Source organism: Papio anubis, chromosome 10 (assembly GCF_008728515.1).
Source record: "Papio anubis isolate 15944 chromosome 10, Panubis1.0, whole genome shotgun sequence".
In the NCBI taxonomy this organism is placed as follows: Eukaryota; Metazoa; Chordata; class Mammalia; order Primates; family Cercopithecidae; genus Papio; species Papio anubis.
In genome coordinates this window covers 114231591-114248587 of record NC_044985.1, presented here as the reverse complement: position 1 = coordinate 114248587, position 16997 = coordinate 114231591, and the positions used below count along the sequence as shown (strand labels likewise).

At 40.1% G+C, this 16997-nt stretch overlaps 1 protein-coding gene across 15 annotated transcripts in view; it reads right to left on the bottom strand.

Moving 5' to 3' along the window:
• SP100 (SP100 nuclear antigen) overlaps positions 1 to 16997 on the bottom strand; it is a 121613-nt gene that overhangs the window by 75195 nt on the left and 29421 nt on the right. For 12 of the 15 annotated variants that reach the window (XM_021924086.2, XM_021924079.2, XM_021924077.2 and 9 more), the window contains exons 4-9: positions 15884 to 15967; positions 13640 to 13702; positions 13088 to 13237; positions 12541 to 12624; positions 2134 to 2259; positions 1009 to 1092 (exon numbers count right to left, since the gene is read on the bottom strand). In XM_021924086.2, the coding sequence (XP_021779778.2) occupies positions 1009 to 1092; positions 2134 to 2259; positions 12541 to 12624; positions 13088 to 13237; positions 13640 to 13702; positions 15884 to 15967 (591 nt within the window). The remainder of the gene's footprint in view (positions 1 to 1008; positions 1093 to 2133; positions 2260 to 12540; positions 12625 to 13087; positions 13238 to 13639; positions 13703 to 15883; positions 15968 to 16997) is intronic. The other 3 variants (XM_021924078.2, XM_021924085.2, XM_021924084.2) reach the window with 3 other exon arrangements.

Here is a 16997-nt window from a genome sequence, read left to right as displayed (position 1 = left end):
AGATGCATTGAGCAATTAGAATGAATGTATTACTACATTGTTATTTTATAACATCAAGATGAGGTTCTTCTTTGCTCTTAGGTCTTTCTCTAGTGTATTTTCCCTAAAGTGGCATGTTTCTAATATCCCCTGGATCTAGAAAGTAAAGGGCAAAACAAATCAACCAATTTGAACACTAAAAAGTTATAAATCTTATGACAACTCATGCTGCAAATAGGATTGAGATAATACAAGATTTTAATAATGTTTCTGTCTTTCATTTCACAAAGGAAATAACTCAGAATCCAGGATACTAGCCTTGTCTTTCCTTTAATTTACCATGAGATTGTGGAGATGACTTTGAAACATTTATGCAATTGTGTTCTCTCTTCTAGGAAACAAGGATGAGAATCTCTATTCTGTTTACCCTTTTAAGGTTATCGTAAATTTAAAAGTAAGACAATCTGCAAAAGTCTTTTGAAAAATCACTAAATGTGCCATGACTTGCTGAAGAATGCTGTCAGAAACAATACTTCAGGTTTCAGAATACTTTATCTCAGGTGTTTATTTTTGCCAACACCAGATAGTTGGATGAGATGTCTTTTGATCCTATTCAAAGTTTGTGATCAGATGACAATAAGATCTTCCCATAAAGGAATATTTAGCTTTCTATTCTCTATAAAAGTCACTATATAAATCTAACATTATATAGACGTAGCAACTAGTTAGTTTTAAAAACAAACTCATCACTTTGCTAGCCTATTCCTGCTATATAATCAATGTATGGGTATGAATATTGATTAATAGACTCCATCAAGAAAGAAGGCTAATTCTCAAAAATAAGTTTATAACAATTTCTTGTCTCTCTGCATTTTCCAAAAAGGTCAAGTAAAATTAATGCAAAGAATGCGATCCCAGGATAAAATGGACCCATTTTACAGAATGAGCTCAGAATAAAATGCATCAGGAAACAGTAGCTCTTAAATCAGATTCCCACAGCCCAAGTCTTGCTCTCCCAAACTTCCTTACCAGGCTTACTTCTCACTGGTGAGATGAAGACTTCTAGGGGCTCATCAACATCGGTGGATCCTTCAGAGTCCTCACTGCTGATGACTGCACAAAGGAGCAAAAGCCATTAAGAGTCTCAGGGTGTGACCAACGAGTCCACGCACCAGGAAATTCCACAATAAGAGCACTAGGAAGACCTGGAACGCTAAGTTAACTCAAGACCCTGGAGTGTTCCTGGAATGCATGCCACCTGCAGTTTGTTCCAGGTTCTTAACCAAAAGCTGATAAAATCGACACACAGAAGGCAGTTGTGCCCATCCACTGACACTGTTCTTACCCCAACCCTCATTCTACTTTTCTCTTTCACTCTCATTTTACTTCTCATCTTTCCTCTTTGTTCTGCCATCTCCCCTGCTTCTGCCTCTGTTTCTGGTGATGGTGTCTCTTTATAACTCTCTTTGTCTGCTGTGTTTCTTCCCCCATCTCCTCTTGTGAATATCTTGGCTCCCTGATCTTTTTTTTTTTTTTTTAAACTCCTCTCCCATGACTTCCTCTCTTACTTTATTTTTATTTTTATTTATTTTTTATTTTTTCCTTTTTTATTTTATTTATTTATTTTTTTTGAGACAGAGTCTTGCTCTGTTGCCCAATCTGGAGTGCAGTGGCAGAATCTTGGCTTACTGCAACTTCCGCATCCCTGGCTCAAACGATGCTCCTGTCTCAGCTTCCTAAGTTGCTGGGACTACAGACATTGTCATCTTATCTGGCTAATTTTCATATTTTTTGTAGAGATGGGGTTTCGTCATGTTGCCCAGGCTGATCTTGAGCTCCTGGACTCAAGTGATCTGCCTGCCTTAGCCTCCCAAAGTTCTGGGGTTACAGGCCTGAGCCAGCCCTCTCTGACTTCAGAAATAGCCTCTCTGACATTCTTACTGAATACCTCCATTTCTGTCTTCTGGTATTTTCCCAGCTCCCAAGGACTTTCTTCTGTCAAGCTGAAGACTCACTGCATCAGGTACCAGCCCCTTTCCCTTCCTGCCTCCATCCCAGGTACCTGCACTGCCCCGATGGGCCCTGATGAAGTCCCCGAGCCCCTTACCTGGTAACCTGTGACTCACAGTTACAACTTCTCCCGGGCAGCCTTACCTATTATGTCAGATGCCTGGGCTTGGCATTCAGCATTTGAAGTACAATATGGTTTTTCCTTTTTTATATCCACCAGTCGCACAGAACAGGAATTAATTTGGATTCCATGGTTGAGTGGCTCTGCCCCTGGGCCAAATTATAATAAATGAAGAATTTTCATTTGTCTCCCCAGTGGACCTCCTTCACTATCATTAATAACTCCTCCTCTCTGCAATTTCACTGCTGGGGCTAGACCTTCACCTCACCTCCCTGTTTTTCCTTTTGCTCAACTCTGTCCCTTCCTTTGTGCCTCTCTTGGCTCTGTTTTGTTTTTTACCTTTCCCTTTACCTGCTCTTCTCATCCTTTGATGGTTAATATTTTGCTTTTTTTAAAAAAATAAAAATTATAATGGTAGTATAAGACAGATGAATAAAAGTGGGTTTTGAATGATCACAAAGGAAGTAAATCACTTTGATCAAAAAACAGATTACCAATACCCCAGATACCTCCTAGTGACACTTCCCACTGTTTCCACTAACTTGCTCAAAGCCAACTATCATTGAGGTTTCAAACACCGAGATTAAGTTTGCTTGCTGTGTAATTTATATAAATTGAATCATCTCTTTTCTCTCGCTCTTTCTCTCTCCCCCACCTCTCTCTCAATATATATAGATCTCGCCAAAGAAGCCAAATCCCCCAAAATTATATGTATATTTTACTCAACATGCTTGTGAAAGTCATCTGTATTCATTTTGAATAATTATTTTCACTACTAGATAGTATTCCATTATAAAAATAAGCCATGAATTATTTATTCATTTGTGCAATTTCAAGCATTTGGCTTCTATGAATAATGCTGCCCTGAGCATTCTTTTCTATGTGTTTTGGTGACATAACACACATTTTTGTTGGTTTCTGTTGAGGAATGTAATTGTTGAGTTATAGGGTATGTATATTTTCAGCTTTGAAAGATTACCCCCAACTGTTTTCCCAAAAGCATATATAAAGGCAGAGATGAAAGAAAGAGAGCTTGGCAAATTCCAGTAAGTAAAGGAAGCTTAGTGTGGTGGGAATGTGGCATGAAGGGGTGAGAAGAGGGTGATGGGGAATGTGCAGGTGCGTGGTAGGCATCCTTCAATTCACCACTCCAAGCAGTGTTGACCTACTGCTAAGGGCCACATGAAGGCACTGGGTTTCAAACAGGAGAGTCATATCAACTGGTTTCTATTTTGGAAAAGTCCATTCAGCTGAGGTGCAGACTTGAGAGGAGTAAGGTTGGGGGCCAGACAGGAGACTGTTCCTCTAATTTTAGTGAGAGTGACAGGGATCTAGATTAGGATGTTTGTGCTGGAGATGAAGAGAAATGGACAAGTTAGAGATATTTTAAAGTTGGGATTGACAGAAGTGGCAAATGAAATGATGATTGTTTTAAGCCACTAAGTTTCAGGATGGTTTGTTTCATTACACAGCAATAGATGACAGATGCAGCTTCTGAAGAGAGATGTTCTTCAGGTCTTTAAATAAAGGTCTTCAGGCAATTGGGGAAAGGAGTCAAGAGGACAGGTCTGAGCTGGAGACGTATGTTTAGAAATCAACAGATCCTAGATGGTGATTGAGCCATGGAGAGGAAGTGATGCCTGAGGAGAGGCCTATTATAATCTGGGGGTGGAGGTGGAGTCACAGGGGCCATTTCGATAAGGAGGCAGCTGGTCCCCCATAGTAATAGGACAAACCCTGTGCCTCCTTTCCCGTTCTTGTCTCCTCAGATCAGAGAATGTCTTGATTTGTCTTCTCTCTTCCCTTCTTTGCGTGATCCACTCTCTACCAATTTTTCATTCATTGTCCTTTAACTCATTTGCTGCATACTTCTCTTTGTGCCTCCCTCCATTTTTCCTATTTCTTGGTATTTTTTTCCCTCTATATATTTTTTCTATTCGTACTCTTTTTATCTACACTTTTAAAAAATTACTGTCTCTTAGAGTCAGAACTAGGGTGAGATGAAGGTGATGCCTTAGGTGCCTTGAAATTTAAGGAAGCTCAGTCTCACATGCCAAGTGAGATCTCCTTACAAGCTGTGCCCTGGGGGCTTTCCTGCCTCACCTCGTGCCAGGCCTGTTGTCCCCTATGTAATGTTGCATCTCTGTTACATTTCCTACCTGCTTCGAGTCAGCCTTTATTTCTTAATTATTAATGTTACCTCTGCAAGCTTCTTCTATGTCACTTCTTTTCTCCAAAAACACTTTTGCATCTGGGTGAGCGCTACATCACTTTTTGTCTTTCTGTATCTTCCTCATCTCAAACATTCCAGTCATTACCAAAGGTCTCTTCTAGTGCCATTGTCTACCACACCAGAGTCCCCCCACTTGCCATTCCTTCCTGAAGGTCTTTCACCTGGGCTTCCTTCCTTTGAAAATCTGACAAGCAGCATCATGCATAATTTCTATGTTTTCATGATAACTTTTGAAAAGTAACTTGCAACATATTTCTATTCATCAACTCCACAACATGGCAATGTATGGATACCATGTCACTTTATCTAAAATCTGTTTCACTCATATACAGTTGGTCCTTGAACGACAGGGGCTTGAACTACATGAGTCCACTTGTATGCAGATTTTCTTCCACCTCTGCCACCCCTGAGACAGCAAGACCAGCCCGTCCTCTCCTTCCTCCTCCTCAAACTACTCAATGATGAGGATGAAGATCTTTATGATTATCTATTGCCACTTAATGAATAGTAAATATATTTTCTCTTCCTTATGATTTTCTTAATAGCATTTTACTTTGGAGATCTTACTTCATTGTGAGAATACAGCACATAATACATGGGGAAAATATGTGTTATCATCTGTTTATGTCAGCAGTAAGGCTTCTGGTCAACAGCAGTTAAGTTTTGGGGTAGGTAAAAGTTATGTGCAAATTTTTGACTGTATAGGGCATTGGTACCCTTAACCCCCCACAGTGTCCAGGGGTCAACTGTATTTTGTTATTTAATATTCCCTAGTTAACCTCTTTCGTATTCTTTCTTCTTGCATTCTCTAACCAGGGACAGGCCCTCTGTTAAAAAGATTTACTCTCTTTTTCCCTTCCATCTCATACCTGTTAAAAGCAGCCAGAGGCTGTGAACAAAGTCTGTGTGTCTTGGGTGGGAGTAGGCAGTTAGTATAAGAAAACAAAGGAAAGTTTTGCGCTTATAGAGAAATAAAGATATAATTAGAAAACTGGGGAGAAGCAGAGCAGAATAGGATTCTCTGCTCTGAAAATTGGGGAGAAGCAGAAGATGGCAGAATAGGACTCTCCAACCTTCCTTCCCCTGCAGAAACACTGATGTGAACAACTACCTATGCATGAAAACACCTTTGCAAGAGCTGAGGAAACCAGATGAAAGATCACAGCACCTGGGTGTAACACAGAAATAAGAAGGAGCACATTGAAAAGGGCAGGAAGAAAAGTTTCACTGTGTCACCTTCTCCAACTCCAGGAAGCACAGCACTGAGAGAGATACCATATGCTTGGGGAAAGGAGAAGGAAGTGAGCGCAAGACTTTGCCTTAGACTCAAACCACAGAACCGTCTTCAATAAAATCCAGCTCCCAAAGCCCCAGGCTCTAGCCAGTACCCATGGTCGGAACCTCCAAGCTCACCCTGACCCCAACCTAAATCCTGCAGCCCCAGGATTCAGTCCAGCCCTGCAAACTCAGTCTCCAGCCTCCTACAGCTCTATTTCAGCCTCAGTGACCCCACGATCCAGACCAGACTGAGTGACAAACTGGACCCAGTGGCACTGGGCTTTAGGCCCATCCCAGCAGCAAGCTGGCTTCAATAGCACTGGGCTTCAGGCCTACTGAAGTGCCTAAAGAAGCCTGCACCAGTGCTGTAGAACCTTGCAGATTCTGGTTCAAGGTTCCCCCCAGCACAGACCTGCCCATTGGTCGTCCTAGGCACCAGACTAGCCTGCTTGAGGACTCTAGCAGCAAATCTGCCCTTGCACCATGCCAGACGGCTTCCCAGACAAAGTCAGACTGCAAAGACTAAAATAATTCCTACTTTCTCAAATGCACAGACATAAATGTAAGGAAACAAGAAACATCAAAACCAAAGAGACATAACATGACCAAAAGAACACAATAATCTCCCCACAGCAGACCCTAAAGCAATGGAGACAACAAACTGCCTTACACAGAAAATTCAAAATAATTGTTTTAAGTAATCTCAGCAAACCTTAAGAATATATAGAAAAACAATTCACTAAAATCAGGAAGACAATAAATGACCAAAACGAGAAATTTAACAGAGATATTGAAATTATTTAAAAAATCAAACAGAAATTCTGGAGCTGAAAAATACAATGAATGAGATTTAAAAAGGCATCAGAGAGCATCAACAGCAGAATTGATCATGCAGAAGAAAGAATATGAATTCAAAGACAGGTTATTTGAAATACAGTCAGAGAATAAAAAGAAAAAAGAATGAAAAGTCATGAAGAAAGTTTACAGGATTTATGAAACACATCAAAAGAGCAAATATTTGAATCACAGGAATTCATAAAAGGGAAGAGAAAGACAAAAGTAGAAAGTTAATTTAAAGAGATAATAGTATAAAACTTTGCCAATCTGGTGAAAGACATAAATTTCCAGGCACAAGAAGGTCAATGGTCTCCAATCAGATTCAATGCAAACAAGACTACACCAAAACATACTATAATAAGCTGTTAAGATTCAAGGACAAAGAGAGAATCCTGAAAGCAAGAGAAGAAAAGAAACAACTAACATATGAGGGAGTTTTAATAAATGTAGCAGTGAACTTTTTAGCAGAAACCTTATAGATCAGGAGAGAATGAGATGAAATATTCAAAGTGCCCCCAAAAAACCTGACAACCAAGAATACTTTTCTTGGCAAAGCTGTCTTTCAGAAATAAAGGAGAGGTAAAGACTCTGCCAGGAAAACAAAAGATGAATACATTCATCACCACCAGACCTGTCTTACAAGAAATGCTAAAGCTGAAAGAAATAAATGTTAACTAATAATATAAAAATATAAGAAAGTATAAAACTCACTGGTAAAGTAAATGTACAGTCAAAATATAGAATAATACTGTAATGGTGGTGTGTAAATCACTTCTACCTCTAGTATGAAGGTTGAAAGACAATTTTTTTAAAAAAAGTAGCTACAATAATTTGTTAAGGTATATACTATAAAAAAAAGATGTAAACTCTGACATCAAACATTTTAAATGAGGGAGTAAAGTAAAAGTGCAATTTTTGTAGGTAATCAAAATTAAGTTGTTATCAGCTTAAAATAGCCTGTTATAAGATGTTTTGTGTAAACTTCATGTTAACCACAAAGCAAAAACTTACAGTGAATACACAACAGATAAAGAGGAATCAAAGCGTATCACTAGAGAAAAATCACCTAATCACAAAGGAAGGCAGTAAGAGAGAAAGAAAAGAATAAAGAATCTACAGACAAGCAGAAAACAATAAACAAAATGTTTGGGAGGCCGAGGTGGGTGGATCACGAGGTCAGGAGATCGAGACCATCCTGGCTAACATGGTGAAACCTCGTCTCTACTAAAATTGCCAAAAATTAGCCAGGCGTGCTGGCGGGCGCCTGTAGTCCCAGCTACTTGGGAGGCTGAGGCAGGATAATGGCATGAACCCGGGAGGCAGAGCTTGCAGTGAGCCGAGATCGTGCCACTGCACTCCAGCCTGGGCGACTGAGCGAGACTCTGACTCAAAAAAAAAAAAAAAAAAAAAAAAAAAAGAAAGTACTTACCTATCAGTAATTATATCAAATGTAAATAGATTTAATTCTCCAATCAAAAGATATAGAGTGGCTGAATGAATTTATAAAACATGAACCAAGTATACGTGGCCTACAAGGCACTCACTTCACTTTTAAGGCCACACATAGACTTAAAGTGAAAAGATAGAAAAAGATATTTTGTGCAAATGGAAATGAAAGAAAGAAGGCATAGGTATATTTACCTCAGATGAGATACAGTTTGAATCAAATAATATAAAACAAGGCAAAAAAGGTCATGATGAAACTAGGCATGATGGCGTACATCTGTAATCCCAGCACTTTGGGAGGCTGAGGTGAAAGTATTGCTTGAGCCCGGAAGTTTGAGACCTGCCTGGGCAACATAGGGCAATCCTGTCTCTATAAATAATGAGAAAAAGAAAAAAAAAAGAGACAGATGTGGTGGTACATGCCTGTCATCTCAGCTACTTGGGGGGATTGCCTGAGCCCAGGAAGTTGAGGCTGCAGTGAGCCATGATTGCACTAGTGCACTCCAGCCTGGGTGACAGAGCAAGAACTTATCTCCAAAAGAAAAACAAAAACAAAAGAAACAAAAAGAAAGAAAAAAAGAAGGTCATTATGTAATGATGAAGGAGTCAATTTATCAAGATGGTATAACAATTGTAAACATATGCACCCAATATTTGAGCAACTAAATATATAAAACAAATATTAATAGACCTGAAGGAAAGAGAGACTAATACAATAATACTAGGGGACTTCAACACCCTACCTTCAGCAATGGACAGATTGTCCAGGGAGAAAATCAATGAGAACACATCAAACTTAAACTATACTTTAGACTAAGGGGACCTAATAGGCATATATAGAATATTTTATCTACAAGCAGAAAACTACCACTCTTCTCAATTGTACATGGGACATTCTACAGGATATATCATATGTTAGGCTACAAAACAAGTTTTAACAAAGTAAAGAAGGCTGAAATTATATCAGATATATTTTTTGACCACAATGATACGAAATTAGAAATCAATAACGAGGAATTTTGAAAAATCTGCAAATACATGGACTCCCAAACAACCAATGGGTCATTGAAGAAATTAAAAGGAAAAAAGTTTTAAATCTTGAGGCAAATGAAGATAGAAATATAACATATCAAAACTTATGGGATACAGCAAAAGCAGTTATAAGAGGGGAAGTTTATAGCAATAAACACAAGAATACATCAAGAAAGAAGAAAGATCTCAAACAACCTAATGTTACACCTCAAGAAACTAGACAAAGAAGTAGAACTAAGGCAAAAATTAGCAGAAAGAAGGAAACAATAAATATCAGACCAGAAATAAATGAGTTCAAAACTAGAAAAAAATAAGATCAACAAAACAAAGCCTAGGCTTTTTGAAAAAATAAACAAAACTGACAAACCTTTAGCTAGACTAAGAAAAAAGAGAAAACATTCAAATGAATAAATCAGAAATGAAAGAGGAGACACTACCTTTCTCATACCACATATATACAAAGAATCGTAAGACCCTACTATAAACAATTTAATGCCAACAAATTGGATAACCTAGAAGAAATAGATAAATTCCTAAACACATAAAGCCTACCAAGACTGAATAATAAAGGAAAATCTGAACAGACCAATAATGAGTAAGATTTAATCCATAATAAAACACCATCCACCAAACAAAAGCTCAGGACCAGATGCTTTCACTGTTGAATTCTACCAAATATTTAAAGAACAAATAGCAATCCTTTTCAAACTCTTCTCAAAAATTGAATAAGAGGGACTACTTCCAAACTCATTTTATGAAACCAGCATTACCCTGATACCAAAGCTAGACATGAGCACTACAAGAAAAGAAAATTACAGGCCACTATCCTTGATAAACGTATATGAAAAATCCTCAACAAAATACTATCAAATCAAATTCAATAGCACATTAAACACCATGATCAAATAAGATTTATCATTGGGATGCAATAATGGTTAAACATACACACATCTAAAAAGGTCATACACCACATTAATAGAATGAAGGACAAAAACCATATGATCATCTCAATAGATGTAGAAAAAGCATTTGACAAAATTCAGCATTTTTTCATGATAAAAACTCTCAGCAAAATAGATACAGAAGAAATGTATCTCAGCACAACAGTGGCCATACATGACAAGCCCACAGCTAGTATCATACTTAATGACAAAAAACTGAAAGATTTCCCTCTAAGGTTAGAAACAAGAGTAGGATGCTGATATGGTTTGGCTGTGTCCCCACCCAAATCTCATCTTGAATTGTAGTAACCCCCACATGTCATGGGAAGGACTTAGTGGGAGGTAATTGAGTCATGGGGGCAGTTACTTCAATGCTGTTCTTGAGTGAGTTCTCACAAGATCTGATGGTTTTATAAGGAACTTGTCCCCTCTTTGCACTGCACTTCTCCTTGCTGCTGCCATGTAAAGAAGGACGTGTTTGCTTCCCCTTTTCTGCCATGATTGTAAGATCCTGAGGCCTCTCCAGCCATGCTGAACTATCAGTCAGTTAAGCCTCTTTCCTTTATAAATTATTCAGTCTTTGGTATGTCTTTATTAGCAGTGCGAGAATGGACTAATACAGATTGCCCATTCTCACTGCTATTCAACATGTTACTGCAAGTCCTAGCCAGAACAATTAGACAGGCAAAAGAAATAAAAGCCATTCAAATTGGAAAGGAAGAAGTTTTAAATTGTCCTTATTTGCAGATAACCCGATCTTATCTATAGAAAATCCCGAAGACTCCACCAAAAAAACTGCTAGAACTAATAAACAAATTCAGTAAAGTGGTAGGATATAAATACAGCATACAAAAATCAGTTGCATTTCTATGCACTAACAATAAACTCTGAAAAAGATATCAAGAAAACAATCCAATTTATAATAACTACAACAAAATACTTAAGAAGAAATTTAACTAAGGAGGTGAAATATGTGTACAATGAAAAATCTAAGACATTGATGAAAGAAACTGAAGAACAAAGAAATGAAAAGATACCCCATGTTCATGGATTGGAGGAATTAATATTGTTAAAATGTCCAGACTACTCAAAGTCCTCTAAAGAATCAGTGCAATCCCTATAAAAATTCCAATGGCGGCCGGGTGCAGTGGCTCATGCCTGTAATCCCAGCACCTAGGAGTTTCAGATGGGAGGATCGCCTGAAGTCAGGAGTTCAAGACCAGCCTGACCAACATGATGAAACCTTGTCTCTACTAAATACAAAAAATTAGCTGGGCATGGTGGCGTATGCCTGTAATCCCAGCTACTCGGGAGGCTGAGGCAGGATAATCACTTGAATCCATGAAGTGGAGGTTGCAGTGAGTTGAGACTGTGCCATTACACTCCAGCCTGGGCAACAAGAGCAAAACTCTGTCTCAAAAATAAATAAATAAATAAATAAATAAAATCCAAATGGCATTTTTTGACATAGAAAAACAATTTAAAAATTTGTGTGGAAGCACAAAAGACTCCAACTAGCCAAAGCAATTTTAAATAAAAAGAACAAAGCTGAAAGCATCACACTACCTGATTCAATATACACAACAAAGCTATATTAATCAAAAGAGCATGGTGCTTGCATAAAATAGACACGTAGAAAAATGGAACAAAATAGAGAGCTTGGATCCATGCATTTATGGTCAATTGATTTTCAACAAAGGTGCCAAGAATATGCAATGGGTAAAGGACATCTTTCTCTTTAATAAATGGTGTTGGGACAACTGGATATCCACATGCAGAAGAATTAAAATTAACCCCATCTCATGCCATATTAAAAAATTAACTCAAAATGGACTTAATACTGAAATTTAATAACCAAGGTTGTAAAACTGCTAGAAGAAAATACAGAGGAAAAGCTTCACGACATTGGTCTGAGCAAGTAGTTTTTGGGTATAACACCAGAAGCACAATCACAAAAGCAAAAAGAACTGGTATTACATCAAACTAAAAGCTTCTGCATAGGCAAGGAAACAATCAACAGGGTGAAGAGACAACCTACAGAATGGGAGAAAATACTTGCAAACCATGTATCTGATAAAGGAAGAAATCCTGTTATTTGTAGCAACCATGAACCTGGAGGATATTACGTTATGTCAAATAAGACAGGCACAGAAAGACATGTATGACATCTCACTTATATGTAGAGTGTAATAAAGTTGAATTTATAGAAGTTGAGAGTATACGGTGGTAACAGAGGCTGGGGATATGAGGATGAGGACTGGGGAGATGTTAGCCCAGGGATACAAAATTTCAGTTAGATAGGAGAAATACATTAAGAGATCTATTATACAACACGATTAATATAGTTAATAATGTATTGTATTCTTAAAAATTACTGAGAGAATAGATTTTGCATTATCACCACAAAAACGATAAGTACCTGAGGTAATATTTATGCTAATTAGCTCTACGGTAATTATTTATGCTAATTATTTATGCTAATTAGCCAGTTGGCCTTTTCACAATGTGTACATATTTCAAAACAACATGTAATGCTAAATACATCCAGTTTTTAATTTTAAAAAGTGGTTACGATGGTAAAACAACAACCAACCAACCAACCAACAAATGTATAGCGTCTGAACAAGAAAGGAAAGAAAATAGGCAAGGTAAGCAATAATTACCTTCTTCATCACAGGGCAATGGGCAGGGCGTCTCCCTTCCAGCATCCCCATTACTCACTTGGACAGCGACTTGTTCACAGGATTCTGGAGATGAATGAGATCACAGCTGAGAATCTAGTGGAGCCTTGCTCTGTCCTATTTCCATTTGGTTAGACCTCACCTTGCTTCTCCTTTCTTCTCCTGTTTCTACCTATACCCCTGTCTGCATATACTGCTGCATGAAGGTGTTTGTGCTTTATTGATTCCTGGCCAATCTCTCTCTACTTTCTCCTTTTGCCTCTTGTTTCTGTCTCTCTTCTTTGGTGAGACTCTGCAAATCTTCCCCTTTCTCTCTCAGTTTTTTGCTTCTAGCTTTCTTCCTCCAGGTCTTTGTCATCAGTATGTCAGTGTATCAGGCTCATCCGTATATCAGGCCCCTTCTGTGTCTGTGTGATTTTCCCCTGCTTGTTAAACAGGTGTCTCCTTGCATTGTGCATTAGACTCTTCCTCTGCCACCAGCCAGGGCCCCTTGGCTCGTCCCCATTCACGTGAACCCAGTCAGTCTTACCTGTTGGCTCAGTCTTTTGGGCACTTTGTTCATTTGTTTGTTGGCTTCCTAGCGAACCATTTTTGTCACTGGTTGTATCTTTTCTGTCTGCATTTATCTCTGCTGTTTCACAGGGGTGCTCTGAGAGTCCATTTTCAGGTGGGGTTGTACCTAAACCATGGTTTGATTCACAGATATTTTATTTGCCCCCTGCTGCCCGTCACTCCCTTCCAACCACTACAGCATGGGCCACTGATGGACGTAAGATCAAGGCACCAAGCAACAGCCAGACTCAAGCAGATGCAGGCAGAAAATGGTGAAGCAGGCACATGGGTAAAACGACCAGGCTCAGCGGCAGCAGGAACAAGCAGCAAGTGTGCTTAAGGGGTGTGGGAGGAAGAAACCCTCCTAGGCAAGATAAGGACTTGTTACTTAAATCCCAGAAATGGAAAAACTGTAGATGTAAAAACTGAAAATTCTGGGCAATCATTAACACAAAGAGGCAACCCCACAGCACGTTTCAGAATGGGGCAAGGATAGCAGAGGCTCAAAGAGTAGTAAACAGGAACAAACCATCATGAGATGGGGAATCCCAACGGGGCCAAGTCAGGCTTTGAAAAGAGTTTTCACCAGTTCCTGGCAGGAAGAAATTAGAAGTTTATTTCAGAAATTGAGGTATGGATCTTGCCATTCTCTTCTAATCCCTTTTTGGTCTCTGTAATGTAGGAGTTAAAGACCCCTTCTAAGTCTCAGTGCACAGGCCAACTGGAGCTGGCAGATGCCACCTAATTATTGAAGTCAGACTCCAGCCTCGAGAGTAGGGGACTGGGTCAGCTGCACCCCTGGCTGACAGGGGCCTTGACCAGACAACCCTGCTGAGTGTCCTCTGTGATACACTCCAGTAACTGACTATGGCAGAGTGATCCTGCCTTTGTCCCCAGAGCTACCCTGCCCGGGGCCCTTCGCTCAGTTTCTTCGAAGTCCTGGTTGCCTCATGCCCACTCCCTTTTACACAACACCCTCCCTCTCCACATCTGTTTATGCTTTCTCACTGGCTTTTCCATGAGGACTCAGTGTCTGAATAGCCTCTGCTTCCTCCAGCTCTTGGTATTCTTTTTTTCTGGATCTTTTTGTCTGCAAACATTTCCTCATTTTTCTGTGTTTATTTTTTCTAGATTCCCTGGATAGCACAGAGTTAGGAATGCAGGCTCTGGGGTAGAACACCTGGGTTTTTCCTTGTTCATCTGACCCTAGGTAAACTCCATTTGTGGTATCTCTGAATTTCAGTTACCTTATCTGCAAAATAGGCATATAAGTAATATTAATCTCCAATGGCTGTCATGAGCATTAAACCAACTGCCACAGAGTAGATGTTCAATCAAAGTGAGCTGTTAATGGCATGGTGAGTTTTGTTGTCTTTTACCCCTTTTTACAGTTTCATTTCCCTTCCTTCGTCCTCTAGGTATTTACACCCTCTTCCATGTGCACCACTTCCTTTCTGAGTCTCTCTACAAGACCGCCTTTCTCTTTGAATGTTCCTGCTCTTAAACAACATCCTCACATTTAAATTTTTCCCCTATTCTGCCACCACCAAGTAGCTCCCGTGATATCATAAGAAATATACATTTCAGTCTTCATTCCCTGCTCCTGGTCAGAGCTCCCAAAACCCTTGAAGCATCCTAAGTCATGACAAGTGAAAAGAGCACTTTCTGTTATTCATAACAAGCCCCTTTCGACCACATCTGGGTTCATGTTAATGAGGTAACTTTTGGAAAGCCCCTAAGGATTGGGGGGTGGTTGCCAGGGGAGCTGAACGTGAGATTAGACGGTTGGAACTTTCAGCTCCACCTCTTGACCTCCAGGGAGGGGAGAGGAGGAATGGAGGTTAACTTAATAATCAGGTAGCAGTGATTTAATCAATTCAGACTGTATAATGGAATGTCCATGAAGAACCCTAAGTGACTGGGTTCAGAAATCTTCTGGGTTGGCAAACACATGGAAGTGCCAGGAGAGTCGTGTCCCAGAGAGGGCAGAAGCTCTGTGCCCTTCCCCACGCTTTGCCCTATGCATTTCTTCCATTTGGCTGTTCTTGAGTTGTATCCTTTATAATAAATGTCAGACATTTCCATGCGCTCTGTGTGATCTACTAGGAAAGTATCGAAGCCAATGAAGGGCGTGTGGGAACCTCCAATTTACAGGAAGTTGGTCGGAAGCACAGGCCACAACCTGAGACTTGCAACTGGCATCTGAAGTGGGGGGCATTCTTATGGGAATGAGCTATTAACCTGTGGAGTCTGTGCCAAGTCTGGGCAATTAGTGGCAGAATTCAATTAAATTATAAGATATCAGGTGGTATCTGCAGAGAATTGGAGAACTGATTGGTGTGGGGAGACCACCGACATGTTTGGTGTCAGAAGTGTTGTGAATATGACAGTACAGGTAAAACAGGAGCCTTTCTTTCTCCAAGGGTCTCCTTTTTGATGTTGACCATGGACCATGGGCTGTGGTTCTTAAGCCTTCACAACTTCACACAGATCCCCTACAGGGAACTTTCTAAATCACAATTACTTCTAGGTAGCTGGCATCTGTAAATCTGGTCTAGTGACACACTTGGCTCTGATTCCCTTATGGTTATTGAGCCAACTATGTCTTGTCATGGCCACTTCTCCAGAACCCTGCATCTGGTTAGGAGCTCATATAACCCCCTCCTTGACTTCTCCATTGTCCTTCCGTATGTCTTCCCTGATTCACAATCTCCACTCAGAACCTTGGATCCCTAACCTCTCTTAGAGATAGTTTTGATTCTGTCATTTTTACCTTGTTCAAGACTTAGTTGGATGCCAGGCCTCTCCTCCCTCTCTTCTCCATCACTTTCTCGGAGAGGCAATTTGTCTTGGATTACTGAAGAGCGGGAGAGAGAAGACACAATTAGAGATCTACAGGGACCAGGGACAATGTCTGGAAATCATGCTTTTAGGAATTTCCAGTCCTTGGGTGACTCAGAGCTCAGAGGGTTCCTCATGACCTAAAGTTCTCCTGTTATCCCTTGGGACAGAGAAGAGAAGACCCCAACAATGAAGGCTTTATTGTCCTACACAGAAAGGAGACACTCAAGATTTAAGGATAAAAGAGTAATGGAAACATTGTGAGCTATGTTACCCTCAAAATTGTCAGATGGCAGGGTAGGCATATATCAAGTGTAAGGAAGAAACTGGGGAATTTCCTGGGGAGAAGGTCTCAAGTCCTAGAAAGATTCCATTTTTTTATAATCAGCCAGGTGCAGTGGCTCACACCTGTAATCACAACACTTTGGGAGGCCAAGGCAGGAGGATTGCTTGAGCCCAGTATTTGGGACCAGCCTGGGCCACATAGCTAGACCTCATATCTGAAAAAAAAAAAACAAAATTAGCTGGATGTGGTATTGCACACCTGTGGTCCCAGCTACTCAAGAGGCTGAGATGGGAGGAACACTAGAGCCCAGGAAGTTGCGGCTGCAGTGAGCCGAGATTATGCCATTACACTCCAGCCTGGGCAACAACAGATTGAAACTCTGTCTCAAAAAAACATAAATAGAAAAAAAGTGAGAAAACCTCAATATCTTTAAAGATGAGGCTAGAAAACAGGAGAACGTTGTCTTAATTGGGTTGGGGAGGATGAACAGTTCTCAAATAAACATAACAGAGGACACAGGGGCAGCTTGTGTGAACTTCAGGGTCTGAGAGTCAGCAGCATCTCCCTGAGGGTGGGTGGGCTGCTGTGCTGGATGGGGTGGTGTGTGGTGCTGTCTCAGGTCAGTGACAGTGATCCTCAGGGCAGGTTACCCAAGCACCAGGAGCGCCAGAAACTAAGACATGAGTTGAGGGCACTGGAGCTAGGAAGGGGGATCCCTGCAGTCCATGGAGAGGAACAGAGCCCCTGAGAATGTGGGCAG